Here is a 22895-nt window from a genome sequence, read left to right on the forward strand (position 1 = left end):
TTGCTGTTCCAGGAAACCGTGACCCCGGGCAGTTCAGTGCTTGTGTTTTGTTTTATTTACCTTCTTAGTGTTTAAAACTTTTTTTGTAGCAGCGATAGAGGCAGTGATGTTTCCTGTTTACAGTAACGTTAACGGGACTCTCACGGCGCGATACGGACTGACGAGTCTGATAGCCGGTTAACGTTAACGTGATTGTCCACCGCAGGTTGACGTCGGGGTGTTTTTTCATTTTTTTTTTTGCCACAGGCATTTAAAACAACCAGAAATACCTGCGTTTTTGCCAGACTGTCTGACGAGAGACGACCGACATTGTGTTTGTGAATGAATGCTGAATGCATTTGGAGACACATTCTACAGTACAGGTGAAAACACACACGTACTTAGAGCTGTCCACTTGTGATCCGATCACTTAGGACAGATGTTAAAACCAGGTCAGAACAGCCTATTTTTAGGAACTCTGTATTGTTAAAACGTGCTGGAAATGTTCAAAAAGTGCAGATACACACACACTGAACTGATTTGACCTAGTTTTATATTGAAAACCACAAATACAATTAGCAGCACAATGCACTTGTGGTTTGCATAAACATTAAAATAATAACATAGGGCCTGTTTTGACCTGAGGCCTGTACTACGAAGCAAGATTTGGCGTTAACGAGGTAACTTCAGGTTCAACCCAGGGTTTTGTGTATCATCACGGTGGATCACTTGTTACCGGGTTAAATCGCCGTGGTACTTATGCTGAACACCTAACCTGGTCGGGAGCAGGTTATGTTGGAGATTAGAGATCAACCGGTGTAAAAGCACCGCCTACTGACCAATCAATACTCAATTGATAACGGTGTCACCGTTCTTAGAAGATCCGGTGGGCTCGGTGTGTGGAGAGAGAGAGAGGTGTGCTCAGAAAAGTTAAAACATTTAGAGACCGACAACCCCGTTAACATTCCCTGATGGGTATTTTTATGAAAGATATAGATTTTCAGCGGAGGTAATTGCGTATAGGCTATTTGTCGGCTTCTTGAGCTGTGTATTGCCAATGTGCACATCGGTTTGAATTATATTTTTATATTTTTTATTTGCTCTTACGATTGCTTACCACTGCCAGGGTTGCAACTGAAATAAAAGACTAAGGCAACGACAGTTTATGGAAAGCACAAGTGTAATTATGGTCAGATCTTGTGCCTGACTGATGGGGAAGTGATATTGATAAGCCTTGTGATTGACGCATTTACAGCATCGGCTATTTTTTTGCAAGCTTTCCTTCCTGTTTTAGGAGGCGGCGACTGTATTGCGTTTTGCCTGTAAAACCGTGTCTGTGTTCTTCATATTTATGTAGAATTATAGTTTGCTCTTCTTATTTAAAATATGCAGTTCTGGTAGATGTTTGCGGTTGGTCGTGCTGTGCAAACACCACCTCTTTTATGTGAACGTGCGCGCTGCTGGATTGGGAAACCCTGGGTTGATTGAACTAGTTGTTAACCACCGTCGTGACACAGCTTATGCAGGACCACGGTTGTTAGGTTAGGTGAAGCCTACCCGGCTTCAAATCAAATCAATCCAGATGCCCTGATTGTTGATCTTGATTCGTAGTACAGTCCTCTGGTTTTAACATCTGTCCTGAGTGATCCGATCACAAGTGGACAGCTCTACGTACTAGAGGTGTGAATCTTCACTGATCTTCCGATTCGATTACGATTATCATGTCTTCGATTCGATCTCTCGATGCATCACGATGCATCAAATACATTTTTACTATTAAAGCCATATAGAATATTTAATTCATAGCTTTTCAAGCTTCAAAAACAAAACATTCTGCAGTGCTCTAATACTAAATAAATTGGATGCATAAAACTACAGCACTGAGCACATGGCACTTCCTGAATGTGCAAAACATAACAGAATATGTAAACGGAAAGGTTGTTAGGCATACATTAAATTGTAAACAGAAATAATCGATTACGGCCCGGCCAATTATCGATGCAGCATTGTCTATGTCCACGATTCGATGCATCGATTATTTGATTAATTTCAACACCTCTACTAAGCACGTGTGTTTTGACCTGGCGTGTGTGTGTGTGTGTGTGTGTGTGTGTGTGTGTGTGTGTGTGTGTGTGTGTGTGTGTGTGTGTGTGTGTGTGTGTGTGTGTGTGTGTGTGTGTGTGTGTGTGTGTGTGTGTGTGTGTGTGTGTGTGTGTGTGTGTGTGTGTGTGCATGTGTGCGCAATTATAAATGTCAGTTATTACTCCCACATAAATCATACATAAATAAGTGCGATGACCAATGTTAATGAAAAAGTGCTGGGGTCATGCAATTCTCTAGGACAGTGTTTACCTAAAAATTGGTATTAAGCTCCTTTTCTTGACTCTTAGGAGATGCCTGGTATTTTTTAATGAGCCTGCTTCCCCAGACAAACAAAATCTGCACCATGGGTACCGACATTATAAGCATGAGTGTCCTATACTAAGCCATCACAAAGATCCTGTTTAATACTTGCATGCCTTCTCTTCCAAAACCTCACATTAAAAAGTGAGTGATACACCTCAATTACGGCAATGTTCGGCGCATGCTGTGTCGATAATAAACCACTACAAACAAGCAGAAAGAGCCACGGGGAAGGGGGGGGGGTGACCGTCCATTGTCCTGTAGCAAGCAGAATGTTCCAATTTACTGCTGCGTGCATTCTCTACCAGCGTCTCACTTTGAATGTGGATGTGAATGAATGCATTGATGTTACTGACGCAACTAAGTTATGAGCAGCATGTCGAGAACATGCTCTGATGTTTATTGATGAGGTTCTGGGAACGAACACAAAGAGCCGAATGGGTGGTGTTGCGAAAGGGCAATGGAGCGGTGAAAGAATGGACTGCTTTATTCTTATTAGCACCAACCATAAAATGTAGTGTATGTTTTTCTTCCTTTGATCGTTTACCCCTCATGTTGTCCTCGAGATCGAAGTTGACCCGTTTTCAAAGTTTTTTTTCGAAATATGGGTTTCTTTCAACCACATTGGCCAAAAATAACTTGGATGCGTGGATGTACGTTGTATGGAAGCCATACAACATTCTTCGCAGGTAAAATGACTTCCATTGAATTTTTGGTGTTTTTATTCAGTTTTATAGCATTTGAAGAAAACCTTGACATAAACCAGTCTGTGATCCACTCAACATCCTCTGATCTTAACTATTAGTCAAAATAATACGTAATTTCTGCTTTTTTTAACTAAAAAATTAGGTATAATGTCGTTTAAATTAGGTTTACTGACCATGAATAATGAAACCGTTAAAAGAAGTGACAAAAATGTTTTTAAAAAAGTGTCAAAAGCATCGAAAAAAAGTTGATTTTCAATTTTGAACCTGGAAGGACAACAAGTACATGGTTGATGGGAAGACAACACGAGGGTTAATTAAGAGACATTTGTGGTGTATTTTTGTATGCTACTATCCTCCTTGATGTCTCGGAAAAAAATCTCATTGATTGATCTCACAATTGTCTCCTGTAGTGGACTGCTTTTGAATCAGGATGTCCAAATATTTCAACCACAATTCATAATTTAAATGTGTGGCCAGTTAATGAGCCCCCTGACCTCTCCACTTCTGAAGGGAGTGGCGTTATAACCCTTAACTAATGCTTTTGTTCAGTGCTCATGGATGACCCAACATTCATGTGCGTCATCAGAACAATTCACTCCTCAGTGCAGCACTTCAAACCCACCAGAACTGCTTGTTTGCATACCCACACAAAGGCTGCTAATCTTCTGTCTTTGTCTGAATACACACACTGGGCAGGGAAGAACACACTTAAACACACTTTTTTGCACCTTTCTCCATTCTTGCTTGTGCCTCCCCTGTGTGTCCTCCACTTTTTGTGTCAGATCAGGCAGTCTGATTGTGACTTGGCTGCGAGACGTGGCAGAGAGTACACGTTAGAACGTGAGGTACATAGGTGATTTGGAGGGACTTACTCCTACTCCTCCACCTGCTGTATTTCAACACAGTTTTACGACGTAAAGTAAAGCTGGAACCATTCATTGTCACTAGGCTGCCTTTCTTTTTGCTTTCCATTTGGTAGAAAGAGGGTTAGTTTACGGGGGAGTCTCGCTTTGCCAGACCCTCCTCCACAGCGCTGCGGAGGAGGGTCTGGCTAGTCCACACAGCATTCCAGGATTGGAGAAAAACCTGCTCTGGTTTATTGGCGTTTCTTCAAACCAATCACAATCGTCTTGGGCGGCGCTAAGCACCAGGCAGAGCCGCGGTGCCTCTGCAAAATAGCCTCGGGAAGGAACTTGTTTTGGTAAAACGTGTACATTCAAAAGTTGTTTTAGTTGTGACACAGAAAACTCAGATTGGACAGATAGTCTAGCTAGCTGTCTGGATTTACCCTGCAGAGATCTGAAATTGACGAAAGAAATTGACGAAATTTCAACACAAAGAAAGCGGAAGGTAACGGACATCCAGCCGAAAAAGAGAGAAATCCTGTGGAATTTCCGGCGGCAACGGAGCAATCCCGGAAGTGAAACGTCGTGGATATAGATTAGTTTATGGGTAGCACCAGAGGGTGATGATCACCAAGGGTGATATCGTCATATGGTTACAGGATCACTGAAATGTATTAAAACATCATTCCTCTTTTGCTTCGCCATGTTTACAGGTGATAACCAGGAGCGTTCTGTCCTCCTATTGGTCAATGTTGGTTAGAAGGCAAAAAAACCATGTTTTTCACTATGACACAGTATTCAGGAAAAAATGAGAACTGTCCCTCCCAACACTCATATCCCTTCCCGTCACTGCACGTCTGTTGGATTGGGCCATTACTGGGCTGATATGGTGTTGTCAGATCCTGTCATTAGCTGCAGACTCACAGACTGAGATATATTGATATAAAGACATTTATAAGGAAAAGTACAGTGAGAGCACAAGTATAGAGTTAAAACAGCTATGAGTTGAATTAGAACATTTTATTACCACATTGTGTGTGTGTGTGTGTGTGTGTGTGTGTGTGTGTGTGTGTGAGTGAACTTAGACTTGTGTGGGCTATTCCCCTAAACCCAGTGAGCTGTCAGTTTCCCAGCAGAGGTGAGAGGGGAGCCTGAAAAAAGAAAAAGAACATACAGGGAAAGCCATATGAGTCATATGTCTGTTAATATGCCAGTTGTGGTTGTAAAGTGAATGCGCACTGCTGGACACTCTACTGATGAGGATCAGGATGAGTCAGGGGAGTGAGTAAAGGAAATAGATGCTGGAATGAATGGGTTTCTAAGGAGATATTGTCTTTGCAACATCAGAATTTGGACTTTCCAGAATCCATGTTACTCATGTTACCCAACACACAGCACGCTCATGTCTTCCTGCCTGGCCCGTGATGTTTCATACCAAATTATACAATGATAAATCTGTGCTTGCTCACTGCTGGTCAGGAATCACTTTTGGATTGGATTTAATGCTTTAGTTTTATGGGTCTTCATTTGTGACCTGATCAGTGTTAAAACATCCTTAAATGAATTTGGCAAACAGAGTGAAAAGAAGTCTCAGTTAGGTTGGGATGGGGCACTGTTGGTCCTTCTATCTGTGGGTCCGTCCCGCCAGCTGTCTATCTATCTGTCTGTCCATCCATCCATCCATCCAGCCGTCTGTCTAGTTCTTTTGATCAAGAACAAGATAAAGTATGTTAACAACTTCCGGTCATCGTGCTATTAGTCACGCTTTGCCATACCTTCCTCCACAGCGCTGCAAAGGAGGGTCTGGCTAGTCCACACAGCATTCCGGGATGGGAGAAAAACGTGCTCTGGTTTATTGGCATTTCTTTAAACCAATCGCAATCGTCTTGGGCGGTGCTAAGCGCCGAGCAGAGCCACGGTGCCTCAGGAAGGAACTTGATTGAATATGTGTACGTTCAAAGGTTGTTTTAGTCGTGCAACAGAACAGATTGGATCTCAGATTGGACAGATAGTCTAGCTAGCTGTCTGGATTTACACTGCAGAGATCTGAGGAGCAGTTAACCATAGTCCTCAGATATCCACCGGAGTTTAAAATTCCAACTAAAAGAAAGCGGAAGGTAACGAACATCTGGCCGAAAGAAGGCCATCCGGAAGAATTTCCAAGCAGAGCAATCCCCGAAGTCAAACGTCGTGTACATAGACTATCATGCTATTAAATCTGTGGGTATTTATGGTCTCTGGATGAGGATTCCTACTGTTTGGTCTCCACTTGATTGCTCTTTTGAGCCACCTTTGGCTCCAATTTCAAACATGTTTGCCATATCAACTATCACAACAAAGTGATGATATGTCATTGTTGTTTACAACTTGTTTTCTGCTATCCCCAGATAGCCAAAAATTAGTTATTGCTGGTTTAAGTATTGTGGGGTGTAATGAGCATGGGGCTTCAAATCTTGTCTAATGCTATTTGCATTTTTTTTTTTATTTCTCTTTAACTTCCACACTTTCTTCTCCCCTCAGCTCTTATGGACAGTGGTGATTGACATCTCAGCTCGGGTTTTGACTACAACCAGCCCAGCTGATCCATCCGTCCTCTCTCCCCGCCAATATCAGCACACCGACCCAGACTCAGGCACCCAGCTGGTCTGTGACAAGTGCCCGGCAGGCACCCACGTGTCTGTCCACTGCTCCCCAACAGCCGTGAGGGAGTGCAGCCACTGCCCTGAAGGCACATTCACACGGGGTGAGAATGGGGTGCAGAAATGCCATCCATGTCGGGCTCCGTGTCCCTCAGGCTTCATTGAGAAAGCGACCTGCACGCCCATCCAGGACAGAGTCTGCACATGTCCCCCCAACAGCTTTTTGTTTGGGGATGGCGGCACAGAGTGTAGGCCCCACTCGCTGTGCCCTCCAGGGACCAGGGTGAAAAGGCGGGGCAGTGAAACAGAGGACGTGCTCTGTAGGCCGTGCACCAAGGGGACTTTCTCCGCTGTGGAGTCGAGTGTGGTGAAGTGCCGAACCCACACGGACTGCCAAGCTCAGGGGCTGGTGTTGCTCACACCAGGGACTAAAGAGACCGATAATGTCTGTGGACCCCCTTCTACAGCCCCCATTTCCTTTTCATCTTCATCTGTCTCCACAACCATCCTAATGGGTCCTGCACAGGCTGTGCTCGTACAGGAACCCATGATTTCTTCATCCACTCCATCATCATCACTGACTGGACCTGCATTTAAAGGTGAGAGGCACTGCTTATTCTTTGCTAATTCTAATGTAGGTAATTTTGGCATTTTTCCATTTATTCTAAGTATGTTAATTACTGTGAATATACTCAACCCCATAGTTAAACATTTTGGGAAATAGGCTTATTCACTTTCTAAATGTGAGCGTAGATGGGAAGATGCCACTCTCATGTCTGTGCATTTAGTTAGGGATCCACGATACTGTTTTTTCAAGGCTGATAATGATACCAATTATTAGAATTTGATGAAACCGATAACCGATATTTGGAACCGATATGCATTTACAGTAAAAATGAAAATCTTTAAGTCAAATTTAAGATTTGGAATGTTCAAATTCTACTCCAACACAAAACTTTTTTTAAATGCTTAAAGCAAATATTTAATACATTAGAAACTTTGAAACAGACACAGAGCTGAAGCTAGTAGCTCACTTTTTAATTAATTAACTTTATCAGTTATCAGGCAAATAAAACGCCGATACAGAATCTGCAAACTGCCAAAAAACGGCCCGATAATCGGCCAGGGCAGATAATCTGTCTATCCCTACATTTAGTACAGAGCTGGAGTCAGGATCAGCCTAGCTTAGCTTAAAGAGTGGAAGCAGGGGGGGACAGCTAGCCTAGCTCTCTTCGCTCAAAAATGCACCTACCAGCACCTCTAAAGCTTACTAGTTAACATGTTGTATCTTGTTGATTGTCCGCACATGAAGAGAAATTTGTGCTTTACCTATTTCTTGACAAAAAACAGTTAATCCATTCCCTCAGTACTTCATCTCTCCGACCATTGCTAACCCAAGTTTGCTGAGAAATTGTTATAACACATAACTCCCCCTCAAACCACAAACTGTCATTTTTACAGTTCTGTTTCTATACGGATTGAACACAGACATTACAAAGTGTTAATTTAGTGGATTTAGATGTGTCGGTCAAAGCATTTTTTTGTTTCCCTCTGCCTCCAGTCTCCAGTTTAAGCTCATTCCTCGCTAAATATTTTTTTATATTATGTTCAGATTTTTGTGTATTGGGTATTAATATGCATTATTGCTCAAGTTGCTGTTGCAGCATGAATACATCAATGACACTGGGGATTCCAAAAAGGAATGGGAGGAGAGGACATGCATAGGCAAAGAAACAAACTGGTAGCAGCTCCCTATCTCAGGAATGTTATTATGTGTTGTCAGGAGGAGTTATGGGTATTTGGGTCTTCCTCATTCAGCCTCCTTTTTTCCTGCTCCCTCCCTTCTTACTTTTAGATCGAAAAGTGAGGGAAAAAAATCCTCTTTTCTTATTGTCTTCGTGTTCTCTGTCCTCCTCCCTCCTGCATCATCTCTCTTACTGGTTTAACATCAGTCCTGTCATTTCTCAGAATCAACCATCCATAGCCAGTATACCCCTCCTTCTCACATAAGCCTCTTTCCGACCAAGTAGTTACAGGAACGTAGTTATAGGAACAGTCCACTTCTAAACAGTTCTACTAACTACCCTCCCCCAAAACCGTTTTTTCCATTTGCATTCACACTGGCCAAGTGGCCATAGGAACTGACCTTTTGTTATTATAACACAGCCATCTAACCACCACTATGCAGAAAAGGGAAAAGGTCCTGCCCTGAAGTAGGAGCTGAAAGAGTTACAAGAACTGCGGCCAGAGGAACTTAATAATCCCCAAATTGGTCCAGTCGGAACATGAGAAAAAAAGGTTTCTACGAACGTTTTGTTCTAGGAACTGCAAAAATCCCTCCGGTCGGAAAGGGGCTAATGCCAGTGTAGACCTTTTTGTGATGATAACACAAAAAATTCACAAGAATGTCAACAGGTGTGATTAGAGAGAAAGGAGCTTTTGTTATTATAACACGGCCATCTAACCACCACAATATTTTGTTGATACCACAGCCATTTAACATGCTGCTGCTCTTTTTAATCAAGCAGGTAGGCCTACCTTCATGTGTGCATGTACAAATAACTGTAGTAACCCACTTTTCTATTAAATATTTTATTTATAAAAAAAACTTTAGAGTGCAAAGATAAACTGAAGACCTCTTTACAAAAGTAGAAGGCATGCTAAACAGTGAAGTTAATACAATATTAAAAAGATGCAGAAAAGGGAAAAGAGAAAGACCGGCCAGGAACCAAGACACCACGGAAGACTCGAGCGGTTGCGGTTACATTCGGTCTCGACATACCATTTACACACTCATACTGACCGACACTAGACTCACGCACTGGCCAAGGTTACATTCTTTAGCCTGGTCTTCTCGTGACAGTCTACCATATAGCAACATTCACTTCTAACATTTAACTTAACATAACTACCAAGATAACATTACGTGTATTTGTATGTGATATAATACTTTCTCCTTGGTAATGTAGCCTATGAATTTCCATGAACACAATTCTAAAATGCATGAGACATAAAGGCTTCTGCTATTGGTTGATAACTCAAACTTGCCAAGAACCTAGACACCCGTTTACATAGACTCATGCATTAGGCACAGTTACGGTCTCGTTCAGTAGCCTGGTGCGCGGTCTCCTGGTGGCAGCCTACCTACCATGTAACAAACATTTAACTTAACATAAGATAACATGACGTGTATTTGTATGTGATATCCATCAATAATGTAGCCTATGAATTTGTATGTACACAATCATCTAAGATGCACGAGAAATAAAGGCTTCTGGGATCGGTTGATAACTCAAACTTGCCGAGAACCTAGACACCTGTTTGAATATAAACTCATGCAGTACCCTTGGTTACGGTCCTTACGGTCTCGTTCAGTAGCCTGGTGCGCGGTCTCCTCGTGACAGCCTACCTATCATGTAGCAACATTCACTTCTCTAACATTTAACTTAACATAACTACCAAGATAAGATATGACGTGAATTTGTATGTGATGTACTTCCCCATCGATAATGTGTGAATTGCCATGAACACAATCATCTAAGATGACAACCAGAAACAGAAACAAGGCTTGGTTAATAACTCAAACTTGCTGAGAACCAAGACACCGCTTGATTACATGACTCGAGCGGGCTGGCCGGTTGCACGGTTACATTTGGTCTCGTTCAGTAGCCTGGTGCGCGGTCTAGGCATAGACTGTATATAAGAATGGACCAACAGATCCCATTGCGCTGGACAGAGACCAGTGAAGGCCGTTAGAAGCACTTTTCCGGTGATGGCTGAGCGTTACTGCGCAGCCGCAAACTGAGAGAGACGACGTAAATGTGACGTGAGCAACGTGTCTGAAAGTTGGAAGTCTTCTGGTAGCTGTGCCAAGAGAAATCTCAATCATTCCGAATATTGCAGAGATGGAGAGCGTAGGTATATGTAAGGAGATAACATAGACACAGGCTAATTATTGCTGACTAAAATGCTAGTTAACATTAGTAATTACACTTAAACAATGTGAGACGAAACTGCCTGCGCGCTTCTCCTGTACTATACGGTAATTCCTCTACTATGCGACAGTAAGTCGCGTGGTTATGACACAATCGTTAGCCTATTTTTACAAAAACGTCTGCTACGGAGCCATAATGTGAGGTACAAGGTAATGGAGCCTTTTATACATTGTCGTGTTTCTTTAGAAATAAACAATGGACAAATAGAGTCTTTAAACGCTTCAGATGTAAAGTTATTCGCTGTCAAAGTGGCGCCAAAATGAATGGCAGTCAATGGAATGCTAACGGGAGGTGATGGCTTATTAGCATCAAAATGGCGCCACAGGAGGTTCGCGGTCCGAGGCGAAGCTTACTCCCTTGGGTCTAGGTAGCTCATTTCCTGATTGATTCTACCACCATGACTCCAGTGGAGGCGTTAATGAGCTAGATTACTACACACACAGTAGCAGAAGAATACCAGCTACACACAACGGCACAAATGAGGTAAAAGAAAAAAACAGGAGTGAGTCGGTTCATTGACGTATGGCACTCGATTCTCCCAGTTCAGTGACACGAGTCGGGTCAATCAACCGGCTCTTCGGTTAGTTCGTCAACACTACTATAGACCCTCACACCTTTAAAATGCAACTATTATATAGCATTTTCAGGATAATAGTTGTATTTTGTGTTTGTACTAGAACATGTTTACATGCTTTAATGTTCAAAAAACACTTTTTCTCATACAGCCCATGGCTGCTGCACCTATATTCAACATCTGTATGAGACGCTCTGTAGGAGCACCTTTTTCTTTAAGCCCCCCTCCTGACAAAGCCCAGTCTGCTCTGATTGGAGTGTTTCCTGGAAACTGAGCTACGCCGCACCCTCCGCGGAGCTACTGCAACGGAGTAGCTATATAGCAGGGCTTTTTACCATGAAAAAAACACCAATAAAGGCTTCTTAACCAAATACTACACAGCCGGACGTGTCCCAGCAGTAATTCAACCCTGAAATTGGGGAGAAATGACCAGCATTGGCTGCCAAGATTACCGCTATCTTGCGTTAGCATGCAGCCACTTGATATTTAGCACTAGGCTAATGTTAGATTGTAATGGAACGAAGCAGCACTTTCTACTGTCAAAAATTGCAGATAAAGGCTTTTAAACCAAATACTACATAACTGGGAATGTTTAGGGGTAATGTGACCTGGAATTGGGGAGAATTTAACAACACTGGCAGCCAAGATGACATTTTACTGCCGTTAGCATGTAGCTACATGCGCCAATGTTAACACCATCTCAGTAGCGTAGTAAAAAAACACTCCAGTCCTGCCTATCTGGAGCAGATGACCAATCATAGAAGGCCGGCTTAGAGTTGCCTAACACTTAGCCGTGAGTAGAAAAAACTGTTGAAACCGGAGCATGGAAATCTGAACGTTTTAGCTCACTGTGGTTTCTCTAAAATACGTTTAGCTCATTATTTGAGGTTTTGGCTTTGTTTAACATGAAAGTCCGACATTATAACATTGTAGATATGACAGAAAATATGAAAAAGCTTAATATGTCCCCTTTAATACTGTCACTGCTGTTTGTGCTGGCATGAGATCGTTGGCTTCTCAGCCAGTTAATTTGACCGCGTCTTTGCTGTAATAAGAGGGAAATTTGGGGTGGGTGTTGCACACTCACTTTCCACACAGTGGAAAAACAGAAGAGAATGAGTGTGTTGCAGTGACAAAAGCCAAACTGTATTCACCATATTTTATTTGATGTAATTCACTTCATGTAAAGTTGCATCACACGTCGTTTTCTATCCAAAATATGTTTTAACACAGTTTGAATATATTCATGTGAGCAAATAGTCAACAAATTGAAAGATTGACATTATGCATATTCACCAACTTATTCTCTTTTTTAATTTTGACCATAAGATATTAAGATGAAGGCATTTGTCATGACAATTTCATTAGTGTGAATCTTTAGTTATACTTAGACCGCTACATATTGCATGTAGAATCACACATCGATAATCAATAGAGGTTAGTGACGCACTAGTATCGACTGACCATTACGTTTGTTCCCATGTCTGAAAAACATTGACTGACTGTCCCTTCTGTTGTTTATGTCTAACAGGACAACCCTAATTGTTCTTTTTTTCCATTTCAAGAGATTACAGAGATTGTATTAGCTGTGAATTGTTAGCCCATCCCAATCCCTTCTCCTTTTTAGTTTTTTTTTTTTTTTTTTTTAAATTACTCTGCATTGGAAGTCTGATTAGATTTGCCCTTGCTTAAGCTTGGAGCAGACTGTGGGGTGAGCAATTTAGAGCTCATCTGCTGTGAGATTACGAGATGGAGCACAGCTGGTGGAAAGAGTACAGGCAGTTTGTACTTTGTTTTGATTTTCACTCATAATTTTGACCAATAAATACATGAAACAAACAAAAATGTCTTATTTCCATCAATTTCCATCACATTTTCTTCATGGCTTTCTAATGTTTGAGACTTGACTGTAGCTCTTTTAATTAGGTCATCTCGTTGTGCCAGCTTCTTCAGCAATGGTTTAATTGAACCCGACTGGAGAATCAGCGCCACCAGCTGTTTCAAAGAACCAACTCCTACTTTCTCAAAACAGTAGTGGATGCAAACTCACATTAATTAATTGACCAGTTTTCTGGAAATTGGGTTACAATTAGCTCTTCATTTGGATGGAAACCTGGCTAATGAGGACCAACTAACTTTTGTTGAGCGTGTTGTATCCATAGAATAATGAATAATGGACAAGCTTCCGTGCCTGAAAAGTGAAGCCAATGCGTCCCTCGCTAATTTCCAGCAGGGGGTGACTCCACTGGTTGCAAAACAAAGTCTGTTTCTATAGAAGTCTATGGGAAAATGATCCTACTTCTCACTTGATTTTATTACCTAAGTAATTCTTCAATACAGCATGATGTTCATTTAGTAAATTATGATCCCATTTATTTTAAAATTGACGATAAAGCAAGGGATGCTTTAGGGCGTGGCTACACGCCGACCTGTCAATCATGATAGAGGCAGCATTCTGCCAACCAAGCTGGCTAGCTACCGCTAGTGTTAGCTTGTAATTTAAGAGAAAGTTACATGCAGGTGTATGGCGGCAGTACCCGGAGTTCAGCATTTACCAGCCGGTAAATCTCTGCTTGATGATTTGCTTCATAAGGGTTGAAAAATGGCAATTTTCCCCATTTAGCCTTTAGCTTAGTGCAGCGCCATTGCAACCATAGACAACACTGGCTTAACCATAAACAACAATGGCATGGCAGAAAATCTCACTCAAAACTCTTCTCCTGCACTGTACCCTAGTTGTAAAATGAGATGCCTAACTCGATTTGGTCAGCAGAATCCCTTTCTGTCTTCAAAAACTGCTTGAAGCCCTACCTCTTCCAAGAAGACCTAACCTAAGATCACCTAAAATGCTCTCTTTGTCTCTTATCTCAGAATGCACAAATTCTCATTTCCTAAGCACTGTCTTTGTGATACCTGTGTCAGGTGAAATTCAAAAGTCTGAGCCTTGTGGCACTTACTGCACTCTCAGTGGCTTCTCCTTGATCTATTGTGACATGAATTGTACCTCATTCATTCAGTCACTTTGTCATTGAATAATTGCAAATATGTCCTAGTCAGTACATACAGTATCTTGATCACCAAATGTAAGGGACTAATTAGAAGTGTTTAATTATGCTATATTAAAAACATGGGCTGATAGAAAATTGGCTAATAGATTGTTTTCTGACTCTTTAAACTCTCAAATATCGATATCGGCCTCAAAAATCAAGTATCGGTTGGGCTCCAGTGTATACTGGGTCGGCACCCAAGGGTGAAGGAAATCAGCAGGGAAAGCAGATAACTGAGAGAAAAGGGGGAGGTTATTCCTCCTTCTGTTTGTGTGCCAGATCACTTGCATGGATTAAGGTTTTAGGATTCCCTCCTGTGATACCTTCTGTTTTCATTGTCTGGGTTAAGCAAAACTCTGAAGTGAGTGAATTTAATTTCCTCTCTCTTTCTGTGTTGCCTCTCATCTCTTACCTCTGTACTATCTGTCTCTTTGCTCTCTTTTGTTCTCTCATCTCTCCTCTTCTTGCTTGCTATATCTTCATCTCCATCAATTCCTCTGTCTCTCATCACAGGCACCTACAGCCAGTCAGTAGCCATTCAACTGAGGGGAAACCCAGGTGGGCAAGACCACCGTGCAGAGGGGCTATTCCTTAGTCGGTCTGGCACTCCCACCCAACAAAATCTTGATCCCCCACAGACTCCACCGCTCCCAGCTCACAAGCAGCTCATGGACCTCGAGCACCAGCAGGGGCAGCCCAATTCTGACCCTGTGCCAGGCCCCAACAAGAGGACGGTGGAGGGTCTGGAGGGTGCAGAGGTAGTCAGGGTTGGGACGGGTATCAGCAAGGTAGCTGGGCAGGGGAGCGGAGCAGGTGGAAGTGGGGTCTCCAGCTACTACAGGCCCACTCGTAGGGGGTCCCCAAGGCCGAGCACCCACGATCACTTTGACATCAACGAGCACCTCCCCTGGATGATAGTGCTGCTGCTCCTGCTGGTCCTGGTGGTGATCGTGATCTACAGCGTGAAACGGAGTTCTCGCGTGCTGAAGAAAGGTCCCATGGACCCTAGCAGCATCATGGAGAAGGCAATTCAGAAGAAACCATCCGTGCCTCCAATGCAGGTCAAAGAGAAGTGGATCTACTACTCCAACGGACAGGGTAAGTCCGCTTTATCTTTAGATTTCACCAAGACTGGTTCTAATGAAAGATTGTGGGAGGCTGCTTTGGCATATAAATGGGTCACAAGTTAAAGGAAAAAACAACATAAAGTTTCTTGGACCAACATAAGCCTCCAGAACAGAACAGCCCTTCTTGGTACACATTCTCAAAATATCTAGACCTTATCCCCCATCTCTACCTACATCACAGATTCAGTCAGTTGAAGGATGTTTTATTAATGGAGTGACCTATGCCACCATGCTAATCCACCTTATAGTTGATTTAAATATTTCTATTCACACTCATAAGTATCCTTAGGACATTAAGTTAGATTTGGTTGGAAAGGCAAACTAGTACTCAAAAGCACATTGACAGTAGTTGGTGAAGGAATGTCTCATTTAATGGAAATTCTTGACTCTGGTGCCCCCAGTAGTCGTATCAAATAAGATACTACAATGGATTCCACTGGCAGAACGGAGGCTCCACGCAGAGCTTTCACCGTAGCCTACATAAGTGGCCTGATGTTCATACTTGTGCGCTGGTTTGTACGTCAAGGCGTTGTGTGTGTGTGTGTGTGTGTGTGTGTGTGTGTGTGTGTGTGTGTGTGTGTGTGTGTGTGTGTGGGGAGTGGGTGATAGAGCGAGGGACAAGTGAGAGAGTGGCAGTGATTAGCGCCGGAGCGAGTACCGACTCAAGAGTCATAGTGAGAGAAACAAAGTGTCTCCCCTGTGTTTTCTGACCAAGGTGGGAAATCTGTAGCAGGAAAGGTTAACCCTCTCCTTGATTTCATGTTGTTTATGGAGAAGGAGAACCAGGTCATTAGTTACATTTTTCGAGAGATGCACGTCAGGCTATGGCGTAGGGTCTGGAATAGATGCAGAGGGGTCTGCGGGGGTACGCCGTCGATTCTACGCACAACCATAAAACGACCTTTAGGGATGGGAACCAAAACCCCTAAACAATCTCTATCTACCGGACAGAATTACAACACAGATTTCGGTGATTAATTTTGGTGCCACTTAAATGTCTGTGCTGCCCTCTGGTACTCCGAAATGGTAGTTAACACCAACGTTATACTTGGCAGCAGGTAACCTAAGCCTACCTTTAGCTAGTAGCTGGTTTAAACATGTTTGAAATGCTGACACCTAAACGGTCTAACGCAGGGGTCACCAACATGGTGCCCACGGGCACCAGGTAGCCCCCAAGGACCACATGAGTAGCCCTCAGGCCTGTTCTAAAAATGAAAATTGAATATTGATATTATCTGTTTCCCACCTTGTTAAGTCATTGTTGATAATTATTGTGAGAAATCATTAATGTGATCAGTGTCTTCACATAGATGAGTATCATTAATCATTAATAATCATATATAACTAAAGGAAAACTCAGAAAATTTGTTATTTCAGAAGAGTGTATCAAACTGGTAGCCCTTCGTATGACTCAGTACCCATGAAGTAGCTCTCAGTTTCAAAAAGGTTGGTGACCCCTGGTCTAACGTATGGCTGTATGTCACTGGAAAGGATTCCAACACTGGGATGTACAACTGTCTGCAGCTAAAGACACAGTGTAGACTAGATGCACTTTGAGACACCATGGCAACTACCGCAGTCGGAATTGTTGGAGAAAAAACACAGACCTGACCATTAAGGTGCGTTTAACTGCAACTTTTAAGCTCATGGCAACTTTTAAGCTCATGGTTCTTTCAATGTTATTGTAAAGTACCCTTCTGCCATCTAGTGGTAGTGTTACTTTCATCAACGAAAATTATGACTAAATTTCGTCGTCAACGAACCCTTATCATGTGACGAAAACGAGACGAGACGCAACGTAAATGCTGGTCATGTGACGATGACTATAATTAAATGTATAATGCAATATTGTTGACGAATAAAAACAAGACTAAATGTGGTTTACAAAATAAAAACTATGCTAAAATGTCTCTTCATTTTCATTGACCAAAATGAGACGAGACGAAATGTTATAACGTTATTTCGTCTCGTTAAGTCGCATTATTAGTATTATTTTGCAGTAGTTCTGTTCCCTCTGTCTCACTTCAGGGGCTGCATCAGGTCGCACTCGGGTCACACTGCGCAGATGGAGGCGACGTTACTTCCTCAAGCCCTGTCGCAGCATTATTTAATTTAGAAGATGCACCGGTGAGTTAGAGAGTTAGACGAGCATAAACGACAACAAACAAAATTAAGTCTGACACAGAGAAAGGCACCGTGGCCGGCCAGCCAGAGTTGGTCTTTGGGAGAAAAAACAAATAAACAGCATTTGGAAAAACTTTCATTACATAGAATTGGAAAAGAAAATGGAATTGTGAATCTTAAATGTGTAATATGTCAATAATCAAACCTCCTACAAAGCTCCACTGACGATTACACACAGTATATGACATCATGTTCATAACAATGTCAGTGTGACGTCCTCAGCTCAACATGGCCTACATCTGCAAATAACATAGCAGGTCACAGACTTTTAGTTGCATTATGGATGTCCCAGTTGGGTGTAATGACCTGCGTTAGTTCTGGTCCTGAGCCGCGTAGAACCATCTGTTGATGTGATCGAACCACTGTGGGTATCTGATCCAATCAATTCTGTCCTACAGCACATGGTGTGGAGGGCAGTGGTTACACAAGGATGTGACCCTGTTGTAGTACCACCTGGCTGTCACTATCCACCCCCAACACACACACTCAGGTTGCAGCACTGCATCTTGGTGTCTCCTTTCTTTCCTCATCTCTCTTGTTTTTCCTTCTTGTTTTTAGTGGCTTCCCACTTCCTTTGCCATTTCTCTGTACCTTTTATTTTTGCTAATTTTCTCTTTGTATTTTGTTCTTACACTCAGTCTTTTTGTTTCTTTCTCTTCTGTTTCACTCACTAAGCCTTATTTGTTTATCTCTTCCTACCTCCAGCGTTCTTGCCACCTTTGTATACCTCCTCCTTTATTTGCCTTTCTTTCACTTCATTGTATCACTAGCTCTCTTTACCCTCTTGTGTAATGCTTTCCACCTCATTCCAACTTCTTTGTCTGAAGCTTGTTGTTTAGGTTTTGGATTCCACTTCTCCCTCTATTACTAGTGTTACCCCCCCCCCCCCACCCTCCTCTTTAGCTCCCATCTGTTGACACTGTGGCTATCAACTGGTACAGTAGGCTACATTTTGCCCACACAAGAGCTCTTGATTTCACAATGAAAGAGACCGAAACCCAGGGGACACCTTCTGCCTGAGACACTGTACTATGCACTTTGAAACTCTGTATGTGCGTGTGTGTGCGTGCGTGCGTGTATGGGTGTGGGTGTTGGTGCTGTGATAAAGCCCAGCCACCCGCCACCATCTATCTTCTCCCTCAGTGCCTGACCGCAGAGAACTGGAATAATCTGGTTTCAGCTGCATCAGCGTTGTTGTTTGGTTGGCAAAGTCACATTAGTGGGTCCATTGGGTCTCTTACAGGGTGACAAATATATATATAGACCAAAAGGAAATGAAGAGAGAGTGAGATGGTGCAGGAGTGGTGTGTGTGTATATGTTTGATAGGGAGGGTTGTGGGTTTGACAGGGGGACATGTTGTATTGTTGCATTGTTGGCTAACCACACTGGGGTTTCCCTGCCGTTACTTAGCAGCCCAGATACTTAAAGGAACACGCCGACTTATTGGGAATTTAGCTTATTCACCATAAACCCCAGAGTTAGACAAGTCGATACATACCCTTCTCATCTCCGTGCGTGCTGTAAGGCTGTCTGACGGCTCCAGCGGCATCAGGCCAGCACAGTACATGCAGGTGAATGGTTCCAGCAATCCTACTGCTCCCAATAAGTGACAAAATAACGGCAACATGTTCCTATTTACAAATTTGTCATGACAACTTGACATAATGTCATCTAGTTTAATGCCAAGTTGTCTTAATAAGGACACTCCAAAGAAATTTAATGTCAAGTTGTCATGACAAAGACATCCTCTGGTAATGTCATCCTGGTTAATGTCAAGTTGTCATTACCAGGACATCCCAAACAAATTTAATGTCAACTTGTCATGACCAAGACAACTTCTGGTAATGTCACTTTGATTAATGTCAAGTTGTCATAATCAAGACAACCCAAACAATGTCAGCTTGTCATGACAAAAACCGAATGACACATAATGACAGAAGTCTTAAACGTTTATGACTTGTTTATAACGTTTCTGACACGTTCATGACAGTGTCCTGTCATAGTTTTGACAGTGTCATGTCACGATTATGTCGATACCTTCAAGTAAAGTGTTACCTGTTTGTTAAACAGACCAGAGAGTTGACAATTATGAACATGCGCACAGCCTCAAAGACAGGCTGTCTTTGAGGCTGTGCGCATGTTAATGTCTTAAAAAGCTCCAGCATTTATTCATGAACCAACTGAAACCGACACTGTCTATTTACTACTACCGGACAACTTTACTGTTTGTTTCTTCTCAAGTTCCATTGGCATCGTTTCCTTGGGCTACTTTCAGATGGTTCTAATTCAAAGATGATTTTTCCTTTCCTCATAATGTGAACTCCTTTAACTTACTGTATCTGAGTTTTAACTCAACAGTCTGAAGTACCACACCAAGTCAAGGCATGATTTTGATTACATTTTTCTGATCAACCTTGTATGGCCAATAATAGATACCAAAAGCAGTGTAATTTTCTGTAAGGAGATGCAAATAACCAAAGTAATCAAACCATTAATGGTAACCAGCCTTTGCACTGCAAATCAAATTTCGTAGGAAATCATCTGAATTGTGTTACAACAGTGTTTCTCACTCCTGGTCCTCACAACTCAAAGCCCTTTTGGCTTCTACTCTGGACAGAATAGGTCATTTGTCATTGCCTTCCAAAACTCCTTATCCCCGTCAAAGAAAAAGAAGCTGCATGGTAAGGTTAGGGAAAGATCTTGGTTATTGTTAAAAGAAACCAACGTTGACTGTTGGTAGGGGATGGTATGCAAATAGCCTAGCACTTTTCTGTCCAACAGAACCGATTCTATTTAAATTTAATCAATACAATACTTTTCTTCTGTCTTTTTGTTATTGTTGATTAGCTCATACCCGCTGCTCAAATCCAAACACAAAGATGATGCTGCTCATGCTTATCAGTTACACTTAGTACTGTTGCAGATGCCATAAATAAGTTACACAGAGGATTCCTGGGAAGACTCGTACTATTTGAGGTTGCCACTATGCGTAACTAATTGTGAAAACATGTCTAGCTAAAACCTATTTCTGTGTGACAATCCGTGTTAAAGCCTTTAAGGCATTTAAAGACAGATTTCTAAACTGACGTTTTTGTGTGTGTGTGTGTGTGTGTGTGTGTGTGTGTGTGTGTGTGTGTGTTTGTGTGTGTGTGTGTGTGTGTGTGTGTGTGTGTGTGTGTGTGTGTGTGTGTGTGTGTGTGTGTGTGTGTGTGTGTGTGTGTGTGTGTGTGTGTGTGTGATTTTGCGCCCATGTGAATGTATTTACGTGGAGATATATGTATACACATGCAACCCAAACAGCCATTTTACACCGCTATTCACTCTCTGGAACATAAAACAAAACAGCTTCTTAATCCTTTCAAGGTGCGTGGCTGGCTCCCCTTGAAGGTTGTAATACACCTTTACTAGAGCAGTTAAAACACTCAGGCAATAAAGGAAAAAAAGAAAAGGAAACGACAAAGCACAGATCACACACATACAGTATTTGGCATTTGCTCAGAGCCGGTCAGGAAGTAGTGAAAACTGCTACTCCTCCACAGCAGGGAATGAAAGGGGCTTTCCAGGGCCACGGGCAAGATTTTTATTGCACAGGATCTGAAAAACCTATTTGTTAAATCTGAAACATGGGTGCAGCAGTCAAATTTAAGTCAAATTTAAATAAAAGGGAATCACAAAAATGTTGTATAAAGGTTAGCTTGGTTGAGATAAAAAAAAAAAAATGTATCGCAATGCAATTTCTAAACCGCCTAGGGTGTAAACTACTTTTGATTTCACCTGTTTGACTTCAGACGCTAGACACTAGACGTTTTCCTAGTTTATTCATTTCAAGAGATGTATTTCAATTTATTTAGTTATTTTGATGTGGGATTTGTTTTAAAATTTTAACGATTCATTTTTTGTAGATTTTTGTTATTTAAGATAAAATACAATTTCAGTTGCACTTTTGATAAGAGGACATATCTGTTGTTTTGCACAGTTTATATAAATAAAGGAATAGTTTCCAGTCATTTGTCTGCAGCTCATTCTGTTAAAAAAAATGGCTAGAAAATTGTATTGTGAATTTAAAATCATGAATCTGATCGAATTGTGAGTTGAGTGTATCATTATATCCCTAGCCAGGTGTGCAGAGGTGCAAAGTAGGACATCTCAAGCTCTTTTTTATTTTTTTATAATTATTATTATTATTATTTTTTTTTTTTAAAGATAATTTTTTCGGGCATTTTAGGCCTTTATTTCCATAGGACAGATGAAGACATGAAAGGGGAGAGAGAGGGGGAATGACACACAGCAAAGGGCCATAGGTCGGAGTGGAACCCGCGGCCGCTGCATCAAGGAGTAAACCTCTATATATGTGCGCCTGCTCTACCAACTGAGCTAACCCGGCCACAAGCTCTTTTTTTATTTTTTTTTAACTACTTTTTGTTTGCATAACCCAAGTATAATACCATGAATGCCTTAAAGCTTTAGTGCGTTACTTTTTGATATTAATGAGCATCCGTTACATTCAAGCCATTGCCAAATGATCTATCACAGTGAACATTTTATTAACCAACATTTTCAAAAATACTTTTTGTGGCTTGGTAATGAAATTGCAAGCAAGAACTGTTTTGACAGCCGTTGTTAGTGTGTTCATGGACACTGGGAAATCAGAAATTTGAGAATCGGCTGCCAATAGGTAATGCATTACTAGCCATGAAAACAAATATTAACCTGAAAGTTAAACAGTAAGTAAAGGTGGACATAATTGGAATTTGGTTTTGTTTTTGTTTTCAGAAAGTAGCTTGTTGAAATCTCAGATTTCAGAAATGCCGGAATTCTGTTTCATCAACACATGATAAACACAGCAATGAAATTAAATTATGTGTGTTTTAAAATGTCTCCAAGTTGATTTAGAACATCAATCCAAGACCTTATGGTATACTTCGGAAAATGTTCATCAGTAATGTATAGTATGCAGTTTGTAGTTACTGGTCATAAACATGGAAAACCCATAACATCACAGAACATCAGATAGAGGCAGGTTGGCCTTGTTGTGGTCACTAGGCATATTATTTACAACATATATTTCCAAAGTCAGATGCAGATTGTAGAGGAAAACATGAAGGAAAACAACATTCTACCTGCCCACCATCCTCCCTCGTTAAACATCCACACCGTTACTAATGCCAAGTTCCACATCCAAGCCCAGCGGGGAGCTACGTGTTAGAATATACTGTGCTGTGCAGTACCAGGGTGGGCCGAGGTAGCCTGCTCATTGTTCAGCCTGGGTTTGATTGTGAAGAGCACAGCTTGTGCTCCCGCAAAGCCAACATACATTTCACCAATTTAACGTTGAGTGTTCACATGTCGAAATTGAACGCGAGAGGACTATATGATGTGATTAACAGAATGGTA

At 41.8% G+C, this 22895-nt stretch overlaps 1 protein-coding gene across 4 annotated transcripts in view; it reads left to right on the plus strand.

Moving 5' to 3' along the window:
• Positions 1-22895, plus strand: part of tnfrsf21 (tumor necrosis factor receptor superfamily, member 21) — a 63142-nt gene that overhangs the window by 10324 nt on the left and 29923 nt on the right. For all 4 annotated transcript variants that reach the window (XR_004898291.1, XM_031299985.2, XM_031299986.2 and 1 more), the window contains 2 exons: positions 6455-7172; positions 14703-15287. Coding sequence is in view for 3 of the 4 variants with exons in the window: in XM_031299985.2 (XP_031155845.1) it covers positions 6455-7172; positions 14703-15287 (1303 nt within the window). In the remaining variant the exon portion in view is untranslated. The remainder of the gene's footprint in view (positions 1-6454; positions 7173-14702; positions 15288-22895) is intronic.

The sequence above is a fragment of the Sander lucioperca genome, chromosome 9 (genome assembly GCF_008315115.2).
Source record: "Sander lucioperca isolate FBNREF2018 chromosome 9, SLUC_FBN_1.2, whole genome shotgun sequence".
NCBI lineage: Eukaryota > Metazoa > Chordata > Actinopteri > Perciformes > Percidae > Sander > Sander lucioperca.